Consider the following 17,328-nt stretch of genomic DNA (forward strand, 5'->3'; position numbering starts at 1 on the left):
AAGGAAAAGGTCCTTCAAATAAGAAACTATGGGCCTTTGGCCCAATTGCAACCCTTTTGTAACTGACCCAGCCCACTCTATGAGGCCACCATATACCCAGGATTCAACTGGAAAATAGATCCGGCCCAAATAGTAGTTACTTTTCCTCCAAACCCTAGTTCGAAAAAAGGCTACTATATATAGCCGCTATCACTGCATTTCTCATCTTCTCGGCTGTAGCAGCTGCGAAGAGAGACTGTGAGGGAGAGAGAGAGATATGGTGTCGCTCAAGCTACAGAAGCGGCTCGCCGCCAGCGTCCTCAAGTGTGGGAGAGGGAAAGTTTGGCTTGATCCAAATGAAGTCAACGATATCTCCATGGCCAACTCCCGTGCGTTGTTTTTCTTTCCCTACTGAAGTAGATTTTCCCTGATTTCGTGTCGATTTGATTCGAAGTGTGATGTTGAACCGGCTTGCTTTCTGTTGTTTTATACTGATTGTGCCATAAGTGAGAAATCGGCGTCATAAGTCGTTTTATTAGAGTATCGTGTGTCTGTTTAAGATTTTGATTATTGTTTGTTCAGATTTTACCTCTGATTAACTCCTGTCGCCCAATCAGGGGGTCTTGTACTTGTATAGTTCCATAGAATTTTTTGTTTTCAAGACCGTATCCTTCATATATATATATATATATATGTAGTTCTTGTGTAATTTTTTTTCCTGTTGCGTTACATTTTAAGTTATAATATCCATGGAATTTTTATTTTTGTTTTACCATAAACTTTGGGTAGAACTATTTGATGGATCTTCCTTTCGAAAATGGAGATAAATATGGGGATTAAACTTGAACCAATGAGTGCGTTATTGAGTATTTGATTTTTGCTTAGTCTCAATAGCCTTTATGCTTTGACTTGATATTGATAATTGAGAAGCTTGTCCACGGGCGGTGGTGGTTTTACAAGTTTCCATTGACCATCGGCTGTTCACAAGGTTTGCTGTGTGCATTAACACTCCTGGTTCTTTGATTTTATGTTTGTAATTGCAGCTTCTTAGTCTATTTGGAACCTAAGAATCTTTGTGATACAATATTTTTTTACTTTAGCAAATTGTATGTTTGCCATGTATGACTTAGAATTGTTTTTGAAGGTTGTCAATAAATTTCTGAAAATTTACTTGAAATTGTTGCTATTAAGTACTACAAATGCACTCAGTGCTTCTTACACTGCTAGTATTTTCACTGAAATTCTTGGTGCCAGGCTTTAGCATGTTCAATGTTTATTTTTTCTATAATGCATGGTTCTTGACTGCAGGTCAGAACGTCAGGAAGTTGGTTAAGGATGGTTTTATTATCAGGAAGCCAACTAAGATTCATTCTCGTTCCCGTGCACGCCGCATGAAGGAGGCCAAGAGAAAGGGACGTCATTCTGGATATGGTATGAGACTATGATTTCTCATAGTTAATGAAATCATGTGATTTTCTGTTTCATGATTTGTGGATAAGACGCTCATGAGTTCTTTTATTAAACGTTTCTTCCTTCTGTTTGTTCCCTTAACATGGCTAAGTTCTTAAGATCCCAATAAGAACTCTTATGATGTTTGTGGTTCTAAAATCATTAACTCATTCCTTGGTAGTTTAAAAAAAGTATCGAAGAAAACTTTGCCATACAGTCTATTGGTAGAGAGGATGAGAGGAACATGTTTTTCTTTAGCTGTTGCTAACTTAGCATTTAATACCAAATATTGCAGGTAAGCGTAAGGGTACAAGGGAGGCAAGGCTGCCGACGAAAGTTCTATGGATGAGAAGGATGCGTGTTCTAAGGCGCTTGCTTCGCAAGTACAGGGAATCTAAGAAGATTGATAGGCACATGTACCATGATATGTACATGAAGGTGAAGGGTAATGTCTTTAAGAACAAGCGAGTTCTAATGGAGAGCATTCACAAGTCCAAGGCTGAGAAGGCAAGAGAGAAGACTTTGTCCGACCAATTTGAGGCTAAAAGGGCAAAGAATAAGGCAAGCAGGGAAAGGAAAATCGCTAGGAGGGAAGAGCGTTTTGCGCAGGTAACATTTATGGTTGCTGATGATCTGTGACAATGCTAGATACATTTTTAGCTGAAAATTTGGTTTTATGAAATTATTAGTATGATCTTTTCCCTGGAAATAATGAATGATTATTTTTTGAGCATCAAAGGAAAGTATAGTAAAAAGACACAATGGTGGTACGACCCAATTCTAGCAGACATAATGAGTTGCGAGAAGTAAGGTCTATCATGTCAAACAATAGATTGGAATCATCAAAAATGAATTGTTCAATGTGTTATATGTAAATATTTCCTGTTCTGATTCATGAAGCTTTCAGATTTTTTTATCTCTATTAGTTTTGTACCATCAAATGATTCCCCTTTGTGAGAATGAATATGCTACTTGAGGCTCAAAGATTTTCTGTGTAGAACATAGGTGTTGTCATCAACTGATTAGTGTACACACTAGTTCTTATTTAGACTCGAGATATTCGCCTTATGAAATCAAGTATCACGTTCAAGTTTTTTTTTACTCGTGTAGAATCATTTCTGTTAACTGATGAGTTTGGTGGTTGTATTCTACATGTGACACCTTTAATTATCTTTGATTCAGGGTCTTGGGGGAGACAAACCAGCTGTTGTCCCACCACCAGCTGCAGCTCAACCAACCGAGTAAGCATATTCTGTGCGCTTAGTTTGATTTCTAGATTTGGTTGCCTTTCATATATTTAATTTTTGTCTGAACTGCAGGGTATCCAAGAAATCCAAGAAGTGAGGAAGCTGTTATAATTTCTGACCTGAGATTTTCAAGTTGTCCTGTTACTCATGCAGATCAGTTTTGTTAAGTCGGTTTCTGTTATCTTTTTTTGGGACATTGTTATTACTCTATATTCCGTCACTTTGTGCCCTAGAATATCGTACGAATATTTTGATATTGAGCTTACTTGTGTTGCTCTGCCATTGCTCTGTTGAATGCGTTTCATATTCTTGATGTTTGTTTTTCTCGCTTAGGTTTCTGCTTTAAAAGCTTATATAAATGTTTTGTCAATTTGCCAATCATGTTTCTTAAACATACCTCTAGATTTCTAGAGTTTTTGAATTCGTCCTAAATCCTACTGAGGCGTGCTTTTTGTGGCCCTTGGCATTTTGAAATGATTCAAGTATTGTTCCATTTCTACTTTTATCCTTCGTATGTTCTATATGGTTTTTCTTGTAGATAACAAGTACAGTAAGTCGGAAAACCCATACCTAATGTCTCAAACCGGTAAGGGCTTGCCCATCCCATCAAGCACTCAGGGCCAAGTTCCTATCATAGAAGAGATCGAAATTACGAAAGTAACCTTGAGCGAAATCCTTCCAGATGTAGGAATATGTGCCTGTCTCGTGTCAATGCAGATTTTAATCTACTTATCGTACGGTAATTAATTTACGTCATACTCTCTTGCAATCTAAAGACTCTAAAGTGGGCCGAGATGACCCGGCACGTGAGTTTTGAGGGTGGTGCTGGATCGGCCCATGAAACTCAAATACCCGAGGACTGGGCCTGGCTGGCCTTGTGGTGCTGGCCCGCTTATTTGCTGCTTAACTCTGCTACAAACATCTGAGATCGCATTCCTTCTCCTCCACCCTCTTCCGAAACTGAACTCCTAATTTTGATCATAATCAAGTTGATTCTAAAATGGCATGAACATGTAAAAAACAACCCAAATAGAAAATTTTTTTGCAATTAGATATCGATATAGAGAGCAAAAGAGTAAACATGGACAAAGAAAGAACAAATATTCTCCAACCAACAGATTTTGTGGTTTCATATGACCAACTGGACGTATAAAGGTTCTGCCATCTTCTAACTTTACAAGTGTACTCCCATCTACACTCTAATTATGGACGTCGGGAAGAAATAAGAATATATGAATATGGCACCAGGAGGAAGAATAATAAAATTGTAGGATATATGTAGGACAAGGCACCCAAGGTTGTTTCATACAACCAACTCTACGTATAAAATTTGCCTTCTTGTAACTATACAAGAGTATATTCCTTTATCAACCGCTCCTCTCTCTATATACAATGCCCTGAATCCAGGCCTTGCTCAGTTGGCTTCATCTGGATTACCATGGTATACTGTGTAACAAAAGATTAAAAATCTACTATATAACTCCAGAATTCCATTTTCAAGGGACAAAACTTCATACCCAAAGCTTGTGACTGCTGAGTGAACCATTTGGGCATCTCCATTGACTAGTTAGCCTTTAATATATTGAAGACTTTCAATTGAGCCTGGCCAGCTGCAACCAGTAGACCATCCCAGAACACCCAGAATTAGATCCACGCTCGAGCACGCATTTACCTGAAGGAGATAGAAGCAGGTCCTATATCAGATTTAGATTGTTTGATGATATGTCTAGAAAAAAAAGAGAGAGGAAAAAAGACAAAGAACTACGACACAAATTAAATGGTCACTGTCCTACCAAACTTTCAAGGTTGCCATCGACATGAAATAATAAGACTGCCATACCACTCCCTCGATCATTCTCAGCCTGATCACCAAAATTGTAATGTGTCATTAAAAATAGTTAACAGACACATATTTCAAGGCAATAGATGTTAAACAAACTCACCACACAAGAACATATAGTGATGTCAACAGCTGCTAATGCCGTGGTAACCTCAGCCAAGATACCTGAAATTTTGTTCATATGCAAGTTATTGACCAAAATGAAACAGCAATTGAAGTAGTACACTTATGCCAACCAAGTCATATTTCAGAGGGAGATGCCACCAGGAGAAAGTTGTCCAATTACAACCAAAGGATATGGACACAGATGACAAATTTGATGAAAATCTTTTTAGCACTTTATTTGGGTCTTCTATCAACTTCCCTAATTTATGAGCTTCATGGAAACTGTAATTTTCGTAGTTTGAGTGCCAAGTAGAATTCCCACTCTATTACCTCAAATCTCCTGAGAAATAAAGCGAAATAGCATAATCATTTCCAAGGATAAATATTACCTTTTCGATCTATGCAAACCACACAAAGCCATTGGATGGAGTGTCCTTCAAGACTATGCCAAGAAGCAATCTTGCTAGCTTGCCAGCTTTCTAGACCGGGCAAGACTTCTTTGTACCTTGGGAAGTTGGCCCGCAGCATTTTGGCGACACCATTTCCCTGCAACAGTGACTCTCCTTCTGCCAGCAAACTCACATGTCGCATATTCTTGTCATGTTTCCCATTAACCTTGGGGACTCGAGCACTTCCATTTTTTAATGCAGAGACATCTGCAAAGCTTCCACCCGCGGATGGCCTTTTCCCCACAATTTTGGTAAAAAATTTCTCCCATAAAGGTCTGTTGAACGTAGAATTATTTAAGACTTCTTTATTGTCCTCTCCATAATTAGTAATGAAACCATGAACTGTATCTGCTGTTATTTCAGCAGCAGATAATGCAGCTTGCTCCCTTAGAAACTGAACAGAACATTAATATTTTAGTAGCCGAAGCAGCTTCTAAAAGTCGGAGTACAATTTATGTAAACATGACCTACTTTCATTATCTTGTGTCTGGCACTGCGTGTTTTTGCATGTTGCAACAATTGCTTGTGCCTTTGAAACGTTGATTTGCCGGAGAGAGCCTGAAGAAATTGGAAGTTAACAGGACATTGCAAAAACATGAGATAATAAATCTGCGCATGCGAAGTTTTACACAAATACTCAACCAGCTTTCAAAGAGCCCAGAGAACAATTAAAACTTGAGGATACAAGAAAAAAGAAAAATAATAGAAACCAACCACCATTTGTGAGACCCAAGCCGCAACAGATGAAAGGCAATTGGCTCAATACTATTATTTATATAGGGCCTTAGACATACCATCCATGGCATTTTTTAGTACTTTAAACTGAGACGTCTAAACGTACAAAATCAGCAGGCCCTAGGCAACATTGCTATGAATGGTATCACGCTAGGCCATTATAAATGGTATCAACAGCACTCCCCTGCCAGGCTGCCCTCGCAGTGAATTTGGGCCCTAACAAGGACTTTAGAGATCTGGGAAGAAGGTATCATGAGTTCCCAGTCCCATACTGGGTACATGGAAAATAGCTTATACTATATATGGAGCACTTGGACCTAACCTTGCCAAGCGCCTCTTGAGGACAAAACCACAGGAACCAGTGGGCCAACGTAGACGGTAGCTTGCAGGCATTAAGTTCGGTCATTACAACTATATGGTTCAAGTGGCTACAAAACACCAAAAAGAAACATCCAGCGCAAACTACGGATGACTTCCAAACCTATTAAAACTTCAGGAAGAGTGGAAGTTCAATATCTTCATTTCTTATCATGCACAGTACATAGTACTTTCAGACAATTTATTAGCAAGACCTAAAAGGACTCGCATATTAAGTCATGTAGGTTCCACATAAAGGAGAAATTTAGACAAGGGTTAATAGATACTAACATTATAGGTGATTATTTCCACAACTTCTGCGTTAGCAAGTACATGTGCAGGAGAAACAAGATTGCCATTGACCTGCAGTAAACAAAATCGGGTATTGAGACTTAAATTTTCAACAACCTTTTCTGGTTTAGCTTTTGTTTTGTTCAGATAAACGGCAGTGAACTCAGTACAGGAACATATCAAATAATGGGAAGAAAAAAACCTTCACAGCCACCATTTTGTTGCCAATTTCAGTGTGTATCATATAAGCATAATCAACAACAGTGGCCCCCCTAGGCAGATTTTTAATCTGCAAAGGAAGAAAAAAGAAAAATATGTTAAAAGCATAAACTGCTTGGTGTCCAATATATAGACGATCGAGGTCTCTTGCCCAAGAAAACCCTTTTACGTAAAGCAATACAATATTCACCTCTCCCCTTGGTGTAAACACGAAGACTCGACTGCCCAATAGATCTCTGGTAATGGTATCTACAAATTCTCTGGATGTCATATTGCCAACAAACTCCTCTTGCCATTCTCTAATAGCATTCAGCCATCCAATCTGGAGGCAAAGAATGACTTCATCCGTGAAATTAGCAAAAAAACCAAGGTACTTAAAAACATAATTTCTGAGAATACCCAAAAGTATATCAACAGCTTATGTACCCTAAGTGCAATATTGGCATTGTTAAGACGGTCTGTCTTCCCAGAACTTCTACCAGTTGGCATTACATGACTAACTAAGCTCGTGGAAAACACTCTCCCACTATAATGAGCAGCAATGCCTCTCTCAGCTATCAGATTCATCTCTTCAGTTCTTATCTGCCAAAAGTTGATACCGATATATAATTAAATACCTTCTGGGTAGTAAAGCCAATAACTATAAAAGACTATAAAAAAAATTAGAATAATATTGTAAAACTTTAAATGCAGTTTCAAAACAGAAATAGAGATTTAAAAAGAGAACATAATAATTCATTCAGCTCAACTCGCTAAAAGTTGGATTCCAAACTCTTTAGGAAAATATAAGTTGCTCAAAGACAAAATAACAAGCAAACCTACCTGAACTTCCAACTGAAACATGCTTTCATATAAAAATGGAATCACAGTTGTATGTAGACTTTGATAGCCATTAGGTTTTGGGGTTGCAATATAGTCCTTCATCTGTTCAAGAATAAATGATATTTCTTAACATTATATCAGTAGTGTTTACTAAACTAATATACCTCCAGGTGAAGAAAACAGAAAACGCACAGCACGAGGAATAGGGGTCCAGATTTCATGAACCAAGCCAAGAACATAGTAACATATCTGCAACAGATAAAGGAATGAGAGTTACCTCCATTGAATATTAAGCATAGATTACAGCAACACACACCGCATTTCCATAGGAAGGATGCGGAGTTACCTGCTGTGGACTGCACAAAGGCCCAGCTCCAATGCATTGCTTTGGTTTTACGATGATACGAAGCTGGTTACAGGAGGGAATACCATTAACAAGCAGATGAGTTTCATTATAAAATGGGTCCAAAATGGCGAGATGGACAATATCGGAACAAACCTGTGCTATTTGGTTAAATTCATTAATTGAACCCTTAGACTTAAGCACGGCTTTGTAAATACTGCAAGTAAATAAAAAGAAATGTCTGAATTAGAAGCATACATAACTTCCTTCAAAACAATGCACACAACAGTACATGAGTGACAATCATCTTCCAACAAGGTGGGCCAACACTTTGAAATATATTTACTTTAGCTTGTTAGATGCAAGTACAAGTGACACTAAAAATATTCAAGTTGGGTCCTACCATTTTTTCCAAGTACCATGAAAAGGAAATGTAGCCCAAATTCCACAAAATTCACACTTAATAAATAATTTCTGACAAGTAAAACATAGATAACTTCTTCTCCAAGCGCCTGCTTTAGTACCCTTGTGAATATAAAAAAAACCCAGAAGTTGGTCTTCATCACATTACACAGCTTATTACATCTACTATATTTTGGTCACGACATTTGTATGATTCTAAATTTCTAATACATAGACTACAAATATCAATAACATTCCAGATCAAGTTCTTAGTCCTCATCATTGAAGACTTAATGCCAAATGATGTTAGGGTCAGCTATATGGATCCATATGAGAAATTAGTGAGAATCCAACTTATTATTTTGAATAGCTGAAAAAGGCTTATTTTTATGATATTTGATGATGGGGCTTTTTTGGATTTTTGTCAATAACTCAAGATGATGACATTAAAATGGCTGTATCTCATAAATTTAAGGTAGTTAGCTGGAATGAAAAAACCCATCTAGTTTTCCTGTGAGAGGGATGCCTTTTGAGGCCTAAAGATAAATTCTACATAGTTGCATTCTTCCTACCCTGCATAGAATTTTGGATTGTTTGAAAACAACAAACTTTGAAAATCAGAAAATGTTTGTAACGGATTACAAGGTGGGTATGTGACAATACTATGGAAGGGAGATAAGAAATGAAGATATTAGATCCAAAATAGTAGATCGTCTCTAGATGTTCAAGACTAAGGCCGCTACATTTTAAGGATTTATTTTAAATAACAAATCATCAGCTTGATTAGCACTTGTATACAAATCGTAGTTCTACAGGTTATCATGTAAGACTTCCATGCCTCTGATCCACGTAGGCATAGGTGTGCAACAATCAAGTTAAATATCATTTTGCTTCTTTACACATTGGACAACCATCTAAACACTTAATCAATCACAATTTGTAAGGCTAAATGCAAGAGATTCATGAAACAATGGTACTCAATTATAGCAAGGATTGTGACTTTAAACAAAAGAAACCAAGCCAAATAATCGAAGGAACAAAATTGGTAGAAGATTCAAATGTTCACCTATAAGGCTCCTTGCAGACTGATCGAACTTCAGTTTTCACAGTCATAAGATCTAAGAATTGATTATCCTCAATCTTTTTCTTCAAAAATCTGTTTACCTAATATAAGCACCCAAAAAAACAAAAGAAAAATCGCATCTCAGAAATTTACCTTATAAGCCTAAAGACAAGAAGATGCCTTCCCAGTGAAAATTGAGTGCAAAGCAAAGAATATTACCTATTCCATTGAAAACAGGGGTGGGGAATATTACCTCCAATAATTCTTTCTCATGTTCTTTATAGAGATCAGCAACTCTTCTCTTGATCTTAGCATAATCTTCAGCATTTGTGTACATAAAGGATAGATTCTCCAGTTCTGACTGCAAGTACAAGAAGAAAACAAGATCATAAATTAAGTAGCTTGACTAGCATTTAAAGCGATTTGTAAAGCAGACTTTGACCCTTAGTAGAGTGACTAGCATCTAAAGACCAAGTAATTCCCTGAAACTGATAAGCACGTTTTGAAATACGAACAAGAGGCACTAGAATTACCTTAATTTGATACATCCCCAGCAACTTTGCAAGAGGAGCAAAGACTTGCAGTGTTTCTTTTGAGATGCTGGACTGTACACGACATGATAATGTTAAAATTAAATATAAAAACTGAACAGTCGGCAGCCAGCAAAAAGAAAAAAGAAATAGAAAGCAGAAACCTGCTTATGGGGAGGCATGTGTGAGAGAGTACGCATGTTATGCAACCTGTCTGCCAACTTGACAATGATAATCCGAACCTGTAAAAACAGTTGTGTTAGTTTGCAATGAATTCAAAACAGATAACATAGGACATCAGAAAAAATTGGAATGAATTGGCCACCTCCTCTGTCATGGCTAGAAACATCTGACGAAGGTCATCAGCTTTTACATCTTGAACTGAATCATTCTCATTCTTGCACTTCAATTTTCCCAGCTTGGATACCTACAAGAAAAAAGGAAGGAATGGAAACCAATATGTCTCAAAGTTAACATGGTGGTAACCTGCTAAGCACAAATATACCAATATTACATTATCAAAGCACCTTAGTTTCTCCTTCTACTATGTGGCGCACTGTAGCGCCAAATTCCTCCTCTATTCTCTCAAAAGTAACAAAATCTGTATCCTCAACCGTATCATGCAGTAATCCTGCAGTAATTGACTCCCAGTCCAATTCCTAGAAGAACAAGTGACAATTAAGATGCAAAGTAGAATATAAAGTGAATCTCAATAAGGGCATATTTCTAAATACTAATATGTGCATCACTCACTAGTTCTCCAAGAATGCGAGCAACTTCAACAGGGTGAATGATAAAAGGCTCTCCACTTCTTCTTTTTTGACCGTCATGTGCCTTGAAAGCAAGCTGTACCAAACAGAAGACAGTTCTCATACACTGACTACTGAAAAAGATGGATTTGCAAGAGTAAATATGTAATAGCTAATTTGATGGAGCACACCTACCTTAAGGGCATTTTGGACCAATCCCAACTCTTTTGGGGAGAGGTATGAAATAGTGGGCCTCAGCTCCTAAGAGAATCACACAATAAACAGGAAAATAAAGTTACAAATAACTGTTTGCAGCATGATAATCAAATATTAAGGTTGGAAATACTTTAATTTTACCTCCCACAATGTCTCGGGAGAAACATCGACAAAGTTATCTGAGGGTGACAAAGAACAGCAGATTTTCCATCTTCTATGAGAGCTTGAGAGGAAAAATTTATGAAGAAGTATGACGTCGGAAGCTTCAGTGGATAAGAAATCTCCTACATCAAAGATTTCGCATCCCTGGAAAAAATACCAAATGGAACAGGTGTCATTGTTGATGGCCATGCAAGCACATCCATAAGATAAACAAAGCAATAACACCAAAGTGTTAGTTTAACTAGTGAGAGGTGCAGTGGTGTGGCCCCATAAAAGCTCAAGTGAGAAGGATATTTTAGATGCATATATAAAAGTAGAAATAAAAGTTGGCCATGTCATGTCACCATAATAGTTTTGCTGCTAGCCTGCTACCATATAAAGAATTTTATCAACAGGGCAAAGAGGTAAGGAAAAAGAAATCGTAAAACAGTATATGAGAAAATAAGTTTCTCATGTTGCTGACATCTTCAGTTAGCGAATCTCATCATAAAAGTTGATAGAGAAAAACAAGTGAACGAGCCATAAAGGATCAAAATAATTTCAAGAAAGAAAAAAGAACACTAAAGAGGATCCATCAAAGACCTAATATTATCTTGAATGAAAATAAACTTAAGAGGATTTTTCATTTCTTAAAACTGCTATCGATAGCAATTCTTCAAAAAAAAAAGTTTCAATATTCAAACCAAAAATTGTAGCAAAAATGAGAATGTTGTGTGGATGTGCGGCAACACAAGGAAGGAAATGATAAACAAAAACTAGATCATAAGTTGGTTTGGGCTTATAAAACCTGGACATCTTGGTTCTTGAGCATGAAAAAAGTTCGAAAATTCAAGTATAACATACTAAAAAGAGAGAGGGTGAGGCCAGAAAGGCATGTGAATTCGACGTAGTGAACTCCAATAAAAATATTACTAAGGATTCATGTTGCTGACGATAGAATTCTTTTTTCAAACAAGGCTTTGATATTAAAGAAGCGGAAGCAAAAACATTATTATGTCTGCAGATGCGAATGTTCCTGAAACCATATTTCGCTCTCAAAGAGCATTTACAATATATGTTGCAACATATCATTTATTCCATTACTTTTTGTGCATTCAGGGGGAGATGCGGTGTTCTGAATATTTGTAGTCTGAAATACATCAAGATAAGCAAATAAATTGTGCTGGTCATGGCAATCTTATGTAGGAAATTTTTAAGTAGTCCCTTAAACATTCAGAATAGGTAAAAAAAACCAGCCCTTATATAAATACTATAGTTAACATAGCAAGAACTACTAGCATAACTTCATAACGATCAAACATATTACCCCACTTAATCACGGCAAAGTTGAAAAAAATCAAACGAAGGAAAGTCAAAAACGCTAATCATGTATAGCATTTAAAATTTACAATGAATTGCATATGCAATTTGTAAGGGACTGCAAATCAAGTGTTCAACTAACTTACAGATTTCAATTGATTTCTTCTTCGATTTTGCCGGGATGAAAATGACCAACACTGGGGAGGATGTGCAGTGCTGGCAAGAAACCCAGTCAAGGCCCTTGGAGCTTTCCACGCACAAGATATCATGCTACAGCCACTTCCAATCCCATCTCCTTTCGTCAAGTTACATACGTTCACGCATTCGACAGAAACTACAGGATTCAACGCCACACAATCACTCAAAACTACACTATCTCAAAACCCTGGCTAAAAATTCAAAACGTTAAAAAACTAACAGGAATTTTAACATACTAATCCAGTACTACGGTTTAAGACAAGAACTGACAAACAAAATGCCTCGACTAGAAGACACAGTTGAGACAAACATACCTGACATCCAAGAACTAGCAGCCATTTCTAATGGCAAGCATCAGGGCATCTCATCGAACTCGATACTGCAATAAATCCAAAAAATTATAAGAATTCAAACGCTCGTCGATTCGAATTTGGCCAGACGAGAGGTGACGAGCGATGCAGACAAGAATCCCAAGACTCTCTCTCGCATTGAGAGGAGTTGCGTTTCGGAAATTGATACACTGTACGATTTCGGACGAATAAGCGATGAATTTCAAAGCAGAGAGCGGAAGAGATAATCTAGAGAGAGAGAGAGAGAGAGCAAGAGTTTATTTAGCGAAAGCCACACAAAAGCTGTTTTGATAAAAACTTAAAAAGATATTTCTCTTTCCCCTTGAGTTTCAGTGTTTTATACAAAGCTCTTTTTTTTCTTTTTCGTATAAATTTTCCACGTGTGAATCTATTTGTCCAGGTGGATTATAACGGAAAGTGCAAAAAAAAAAGTGCGTGGTTCGGCAAAGGGGAAACAGGCACACTTGGAGAGCGCATTACAGTAGAGAGTTGTATGCTGCGTTCGGGAAGGATGAATCACTCCCGAAAAGAAATTTATTGATTCTCTCCCAATTGGCTTTGTGAAATAACTCCGATGAGAAGATAAAGAAGGCATTAAGAGACCTTACGGGTCCAACCCTAGACTTCCTACGATTCTTTTTCAAACCTGCTCCCATTTTGATTCAAGAGAGAGATAAATAGACACATCTCATTGCATTGATCGGGGGTGTTCATAGTGACTGAGGGTCTGAGAGGGTTAAAGACCAATAAGTGAGTTATTTAAAGAGCCCAACGGGGCATGGATCATAATTCCGTGAAAAGTCGTTCTTGTCAAGGTGCTTTCCTGTTAGTATTTAAGTCTTTTTATTTTGAGGGCATATATGATACACGAGCTCCGGGGGGAAGATGTAAGAAAAATTACCAACTTGACTCTCATGCATTTTTCTTGTAGCTTGTCTTCTTCCTCTTTTCTTAGTCATACCTTACGTTAGTATATTCTTTGGTTCGAACCAAAGAAATAATGTCACTAAATCATTATCAAATTGATTGCAATCTTTCCTTACAAATTTGTTTTCAGTTCTTGTCTTTGACATACTTTAACCTAAAAAGTCCAAGTTTTCCCTCTAGTAATTATGAATGTAATTTAACAACAAAAATTACTATAGTAGAAAATGCTATTTGAGCTCAATTTTAATTACATTTAAGAGTCAAACTTAATTCACAACATAGATATATTTTCTAAAAAAAAAACACGAGTTAAATACCTTTTTTCTAACCGAAAACGATATCAATATATCATATTAACTTAACTTACCGTTTGCACAACTGATATGAGCATAAACTCGGACGGTCAGACCCGTGTAAATTTCTCAACTAATGATACGGTAAATTGGGTCAAAACCCACCATAAAGATATATTACTCTCGGTGATAATCGAATTCATTACTTTCTGAGTTCATGCGATCTGATCTAAAAAGAGATTTACCAGTACACTATTATTGGTTATTATCTTAGTCAACTACCGTGTGTGATCTGACTATTAATATATTGAGTCCATTTGAATACAAAGAAAAATGCATTCCTACTTCCTGTGAGTAAAGGTATCATTGCATCATTTCCTTTAGCAATGAATATCTATTTGTCAAAGAAAAAAGGCATCAAATAAGAAGATTCCACAAGCTTCACTGCTTTTGGCTACTATAGTGAGAATATACCCTTATATTATAAAGAGAGCATCTACAAAACAGGAGTCCAGATTCCAACATGAGCAAAGTCAGTTAATGGAAGTTACAGCAAACCACCAAGTATTGTCTGTGTGGGTATGGCTTAGTCTGACCATTCCTGTTAAGATTTACGTGTCTCCCAGTGTCCGACAATATCTTTATGAACGGAGTAAACAGCAAAGTTAGTAATGGAAATGAAGCAAAAATGTAACAAAACTAATCCAATTTTATATGTCCTTTTGATTGCATTAGCCGTTGCCTATTGTCAGGCATTCTCATTCTTTCCAAGGAGTCATGTAGATCTTGTGAATGGTTTTAAGAACCCTATATGCCATGGTAATTGCAAATCAAATAACACGCGGATACTTAGCTCAACTAACTGACTATTCCGTGTATTTTTACTCACGGTGCGGGTTGAATCATGCGGACAGCATATTTGTGTATATTTATGAGTACATATTGCATATGCGTGAGTTTTATGTGCGATAAAAAAATAGTAAATCAAATAAGACGCTTTGATTTGTTGTGAAGTGCCCACAAACATGTGTTCACATATGGGCCATAATGGTATTATTCTGGACGCGCTTATACTACTAGTTACGGATCACTATATAAGCCCACAAAAATGATCCCGGCCCATAAATATATGGGTTGAGGATTGATAATAAATGTGTCTGAGCCCAAGCCCAAAGGGACAAAAGTAAAGGCCCAGAGGTGACTAGAAGGTGGCAGGCTGCCGGAGGAAGGGTCGAGAGAGAACTCAGATGCATTGAATTCTCGGAAGAAGTGCGTAGTCTATTACGCAATGTGGTTGATTAGACTGTTGGAAATGTTAGTCAACATTTATTATGTGGTCAATATTAAAGCCATGTGTCATGGATATGTGGTCTCTCCGCCACTCCAAAAACCCAACATAGACAAACACATGGAAACGCCTAGAAAAGCAACCAAGAAAATTCTACAATACCATTCTGCTATAAATTAAACCCAGGCACATAGTTTCTCTTCCAACATTCATTCAAGTATTAAACCCACATAATTTCTCTCTTATCGTTGCATATAGAGACGCCATGGCAGAAGACTTGGTCCTGTTGGATTTATGGGCTAGCCCATTTGGCATGAGAGTGCGAATAGCCTTAGCAGAGAAGGGATTGGAGTATGAATCCAGAGAAGAAGACTTGAGCAACAAGAGTTCTCTGCTCTTGAAAATGAACCCTGTTCACAAGCAAATCCCTGTTCTGATCCACAAAGGTAGACCAGTTTGTGAATCTCTTATTATAGTTCAGTACATCGATGAGGTTTGGAGCCACAACTCTCCTCTGCTTCCTTCTGATCCCTATGAGAGAGCCAATGCCAGGTTTTGGGCGGACTATGTTGATAAAAAGGTAAGCACAACATGTTCCATTTAATATTTTCTGACCTAGTGAACTTTTTTTCATTATCCCATATACTAAGATGGAAACACATATATGTAATCGTGAGCACCCATCTCAATATTTGGGATAGTTGAGATTAAAAAAAAAAACACTGTGATTCGTAAGATTGTTGTATTGGGAATTAATGAAACGAAATGCAGATTTACTCGACGAGCCGACAAGTGTGCCTGGCCACGGGGGAAGTCCAGGAAGAAGCAAAGAAGCAACTGATAGAGTGCTTTAAGCTGTTGGAAGGAGAGCTTGGAGAGAAGACTTACTTTGGTGGTGAAAATTTTGGCTTGGTTGACGTAGCACTAATACCACTCTATAGTTGGTTTTATGCATTGGAGACATCTGCCAATTTTAGCATTGCTGAGGAGTGTCCAAGGCTTGTGGCATGGGCTAAGAGATGCATCCTTAGGAAGAGTGTCTCCAAATCTCTCCCTGATCAGTACAAGGTTTATGACTACCTTTTGGAGCTCAAGAAGAAGCTGCTTCAGTCTCATTAGGCCTGCTTTATGCAATTCTGGTTTACCTATCATATCTATGCACAAGATATCCGGTGTGGACATTCGTAACTTTAAATTTACATACTTTTGTTTTAAGTATGTATTCAAAATAAAAGAGATGGTTCCCACTAGTTCGGGCTCCACTAGTTCATAGAAATGATGGACATCCATAATATATAAAGTTATGGAGGTTTGCATGTGAGCTGTTGTGCATGTCTATGTATTTTGTTTTTGTTTTTTTGGTTGTGTTTGGTGTTTTAGCTCAAATAATTTAATGGATGTCTCTAATGGAACCGATAATAGATTGAAGAACATCAGATTGGTGATCATTCAAATATGATCTGTTCAATTTAATCATCAAATTCGCATCTATATACATCTTCACACTTTCTATATGCTTTTGTGTGGTAAAGTTACTGCAATTATTTATGCATGGACTGTTGAGGGACTTTGTTTTGTCGTGGAACGTTGAGTGGAGTCCACAATAATTTGGTTGATAGTTTAATGAGTGAATTTTTTTGGGTCCGGATTATATGGATTCGTGAGAATCAGAGTTCATTTATCATTATGAGTAATATATTTGTGATCATACACTAAACTTTAGTGATTTGATCTAACTTATTAGATCATCATTTGAAAAATTTTCGTGCGCATAGACATAATAATTTGAGTTTTTGCTAATATTGAATGTTGAAACGAGAAGTTTGATTACCAAACCAACAAAAGTTGAGTGGAGTCCGTACGGTCCAACTGTGGGGCATTGGGCCATGACAAGCCCTCGGATCGGTAGAGCATATAAACGGATCTTGGTGACTACTGAAAATATATTCCTTTATAATGCTGATTAATATTTAATTGGCAGAAATAATAACAACTTGTCTATATAAAAAAACCAC

The 17,328-nt window shown here is 37.2% G+C and overlaps 3 protein-coding genes across 6 annotated transcripts; 2 read left to right on the top strand and 1 right to left on the bottom strand.

The window, feature by feature from the left end:
• The first annotated feature begins 203 nt into the window (after positions 1 to 203).
• On the top strand, positions 204 to 3,001 carry LOC119981619 (60S ribosomal protein L19-3). The gene is made up of 5 exons (XM_038824691.1): positions 204 to 368; positions 1,288 to 1,410; positions 1,724 to 2,037; positions 2,611 to 2,669; positions 2,748 to 3,001. The coding sequence occupies exons 1-5, from the start codon at positions 257 to 259 to the stop codon at positions 2,770 to 2,772; spliced, it is 633 nt and encodes a 210-aa protein (XP_038680619.1). The 5' UTR covers positions 204 to 256; the 3' UTR covers positions 2,773 to 3,001.
• Positions 3,002 to 3,926: 925 nt separating this feature from the next.
• On the bottom strand, positions 3,927 to 13,086 carry LOC119981616 (putative GTP diphosphokinase RSH1, chloroplastic). 4 transcript variants are annotated; one of them, XR_005464204.1, is made up of 25 exons: positions 12,770 to 13,086; positions 12,404 to 12,591; positions 10,938 to 11,114; positions 10,776 to 10,841; positions 10,585 to 10,677; positions 10,359 to 10,490; positions 10,157 to 10,258; positions 9,996 to 10,073; positions 9,835 to 9,906; positions 9,555 to 9,662; positions 9,305 to 9,402; positions 7,993 to 8,053; positions 7,840 to 7,902; positions 7,686 to 7,742; positions 7,494 to 7,595; positions 7,098 to 7,253; positions 6,862 to 6,993; positions 6,655 to 6,741; positions 6,453 to 6,524; positions 5,541 to 5,627; positions 5,010 to 5,463; positions 4,619 to 4,680; positions 4,469 to 4,537; positions 4,193 to 4,347; positions 3,927 to 4,103 (listed from the first exon to the last, which is right to left on the bottom strand). XR_005464204.1 is itself a non-coding variant. In XM_038824689.1 (24 exons), the coding sequence occupies exons 1-24, from the start codon at positions 12,792 to 12,794 to the stop codon at positions 4,243 to 4,245; spliced, it is 2,634 nt and encodes an 877-aa protein (XP_038680617.1). In that variant the 5' UTR covers positions 12,795 to 13,086; the 3' UTR covers positions 3,927 to 4,242. The 4 variants fall into 4 exon arrangements, 2 of the variants coding, with proteins under 2 accessions (XP_038680617.1, XP_038680616.1); XR_005464203.1 differs by having other exon boundaries at positions 3,927 to 4,121; XM_038824689.1 differs by having other exon boundaries at positions 3,927 to 4,347; positions 10,938 to 11,102.
• A 2,415-nt stretch (positions 13,087 to 15,501) lies between these two features.
• On the top strand, positions 15,502 to 16,786 carry LOC119982746 (probable glutathione S-transferase parA). The gene is made up of 2 exons (XM_038826273.1): positions 15,502 to 15,893; positions 16,085 to 16,786. Exons 1-2 carry the CDS (start codon positions 15,579 to 15,581, stop codon positions 16,430 to 16,432), a joined length of 663 nt encoding a protein of 220 aa, XP_038682201.1. The 5' UTR covers positions 15,502 to 15,578; the 3' UTR covers positions 16,433 to 16,786.
• The last annotated feature ends 542 nt before the right edge of the window (positions 16,787 to 17,328 follow it).

This window comes from Tripterygium wilfordii, chromosome 17, assembly GCF_013401445.1.
Source record: "Tripterygium wilfordii isolate XIE 37 chromosome 17, ASM1340144v1, whole genome shotgun sequence".
NCBI lineage: Eukaryota > Viridiplantae > Streptophyta > Magnoliopsida > Celastrales > Celastraceae > Tripterygium > Tripterygium wilfordii.

Bases quoted from the DNA above. Each gene is read 5' to 3' on its own strand.
- LOC119982746 (XM_038826273.1), top strand. From the start codon at position 15,579: ATGGCAGAAGACTTGGTCCTGTTGGATTTATGGGCTAGCCCATTTGGC. The intron at 15,894-16,084 runs GTAAGCACAACA...AACGAAATGCAG, and splicing joins CGGACTATGTTGATAAAAAG to ATTTACTCGACGAGCCGACA.
- LOC119981619 (XM_038824691.1), top strand. From the start codon at position 257: ATGGTGTCGCTCAAGCTACAGAAGCGGCTCGCCGCCAGCGTCCTCAAG. The intron at 369-1,287 runs GTGCGTTGTTTT...TCTTGACTGCAG, and splicing joins TATCTCCATGGCCAACTCCC to GTCAGAACGTCAGGAAGTTG. The intron at 2,038-2,610 runs GTAACATTTATG...TCTTTGATTCAG, and splicing joins GGGAAGAGCGTTTTGCGCAG to GGTCTTGGGGGAGACAAACC.
- LOC119981616 (XM_038824688.1), bottom strand. From the start codon at position 12,794: ATGGCTGCTAGTTCTTGGATGTCAG. The intron at 11,115-12,403 runs GTAAGTTAGTTG...TGTTCCATTTGG, and splicing joins GAAGAAATCAATTGAAATCT to TATTTTTTCCAGGGATGCGA. The intron at 6,994-7,097 runs GTACATAAGCTG...CTTTGCCTCCAG, and splicing joins ATGCCAATATTGCACTTAGG to ATTGGATGGCTGAATGCTAT.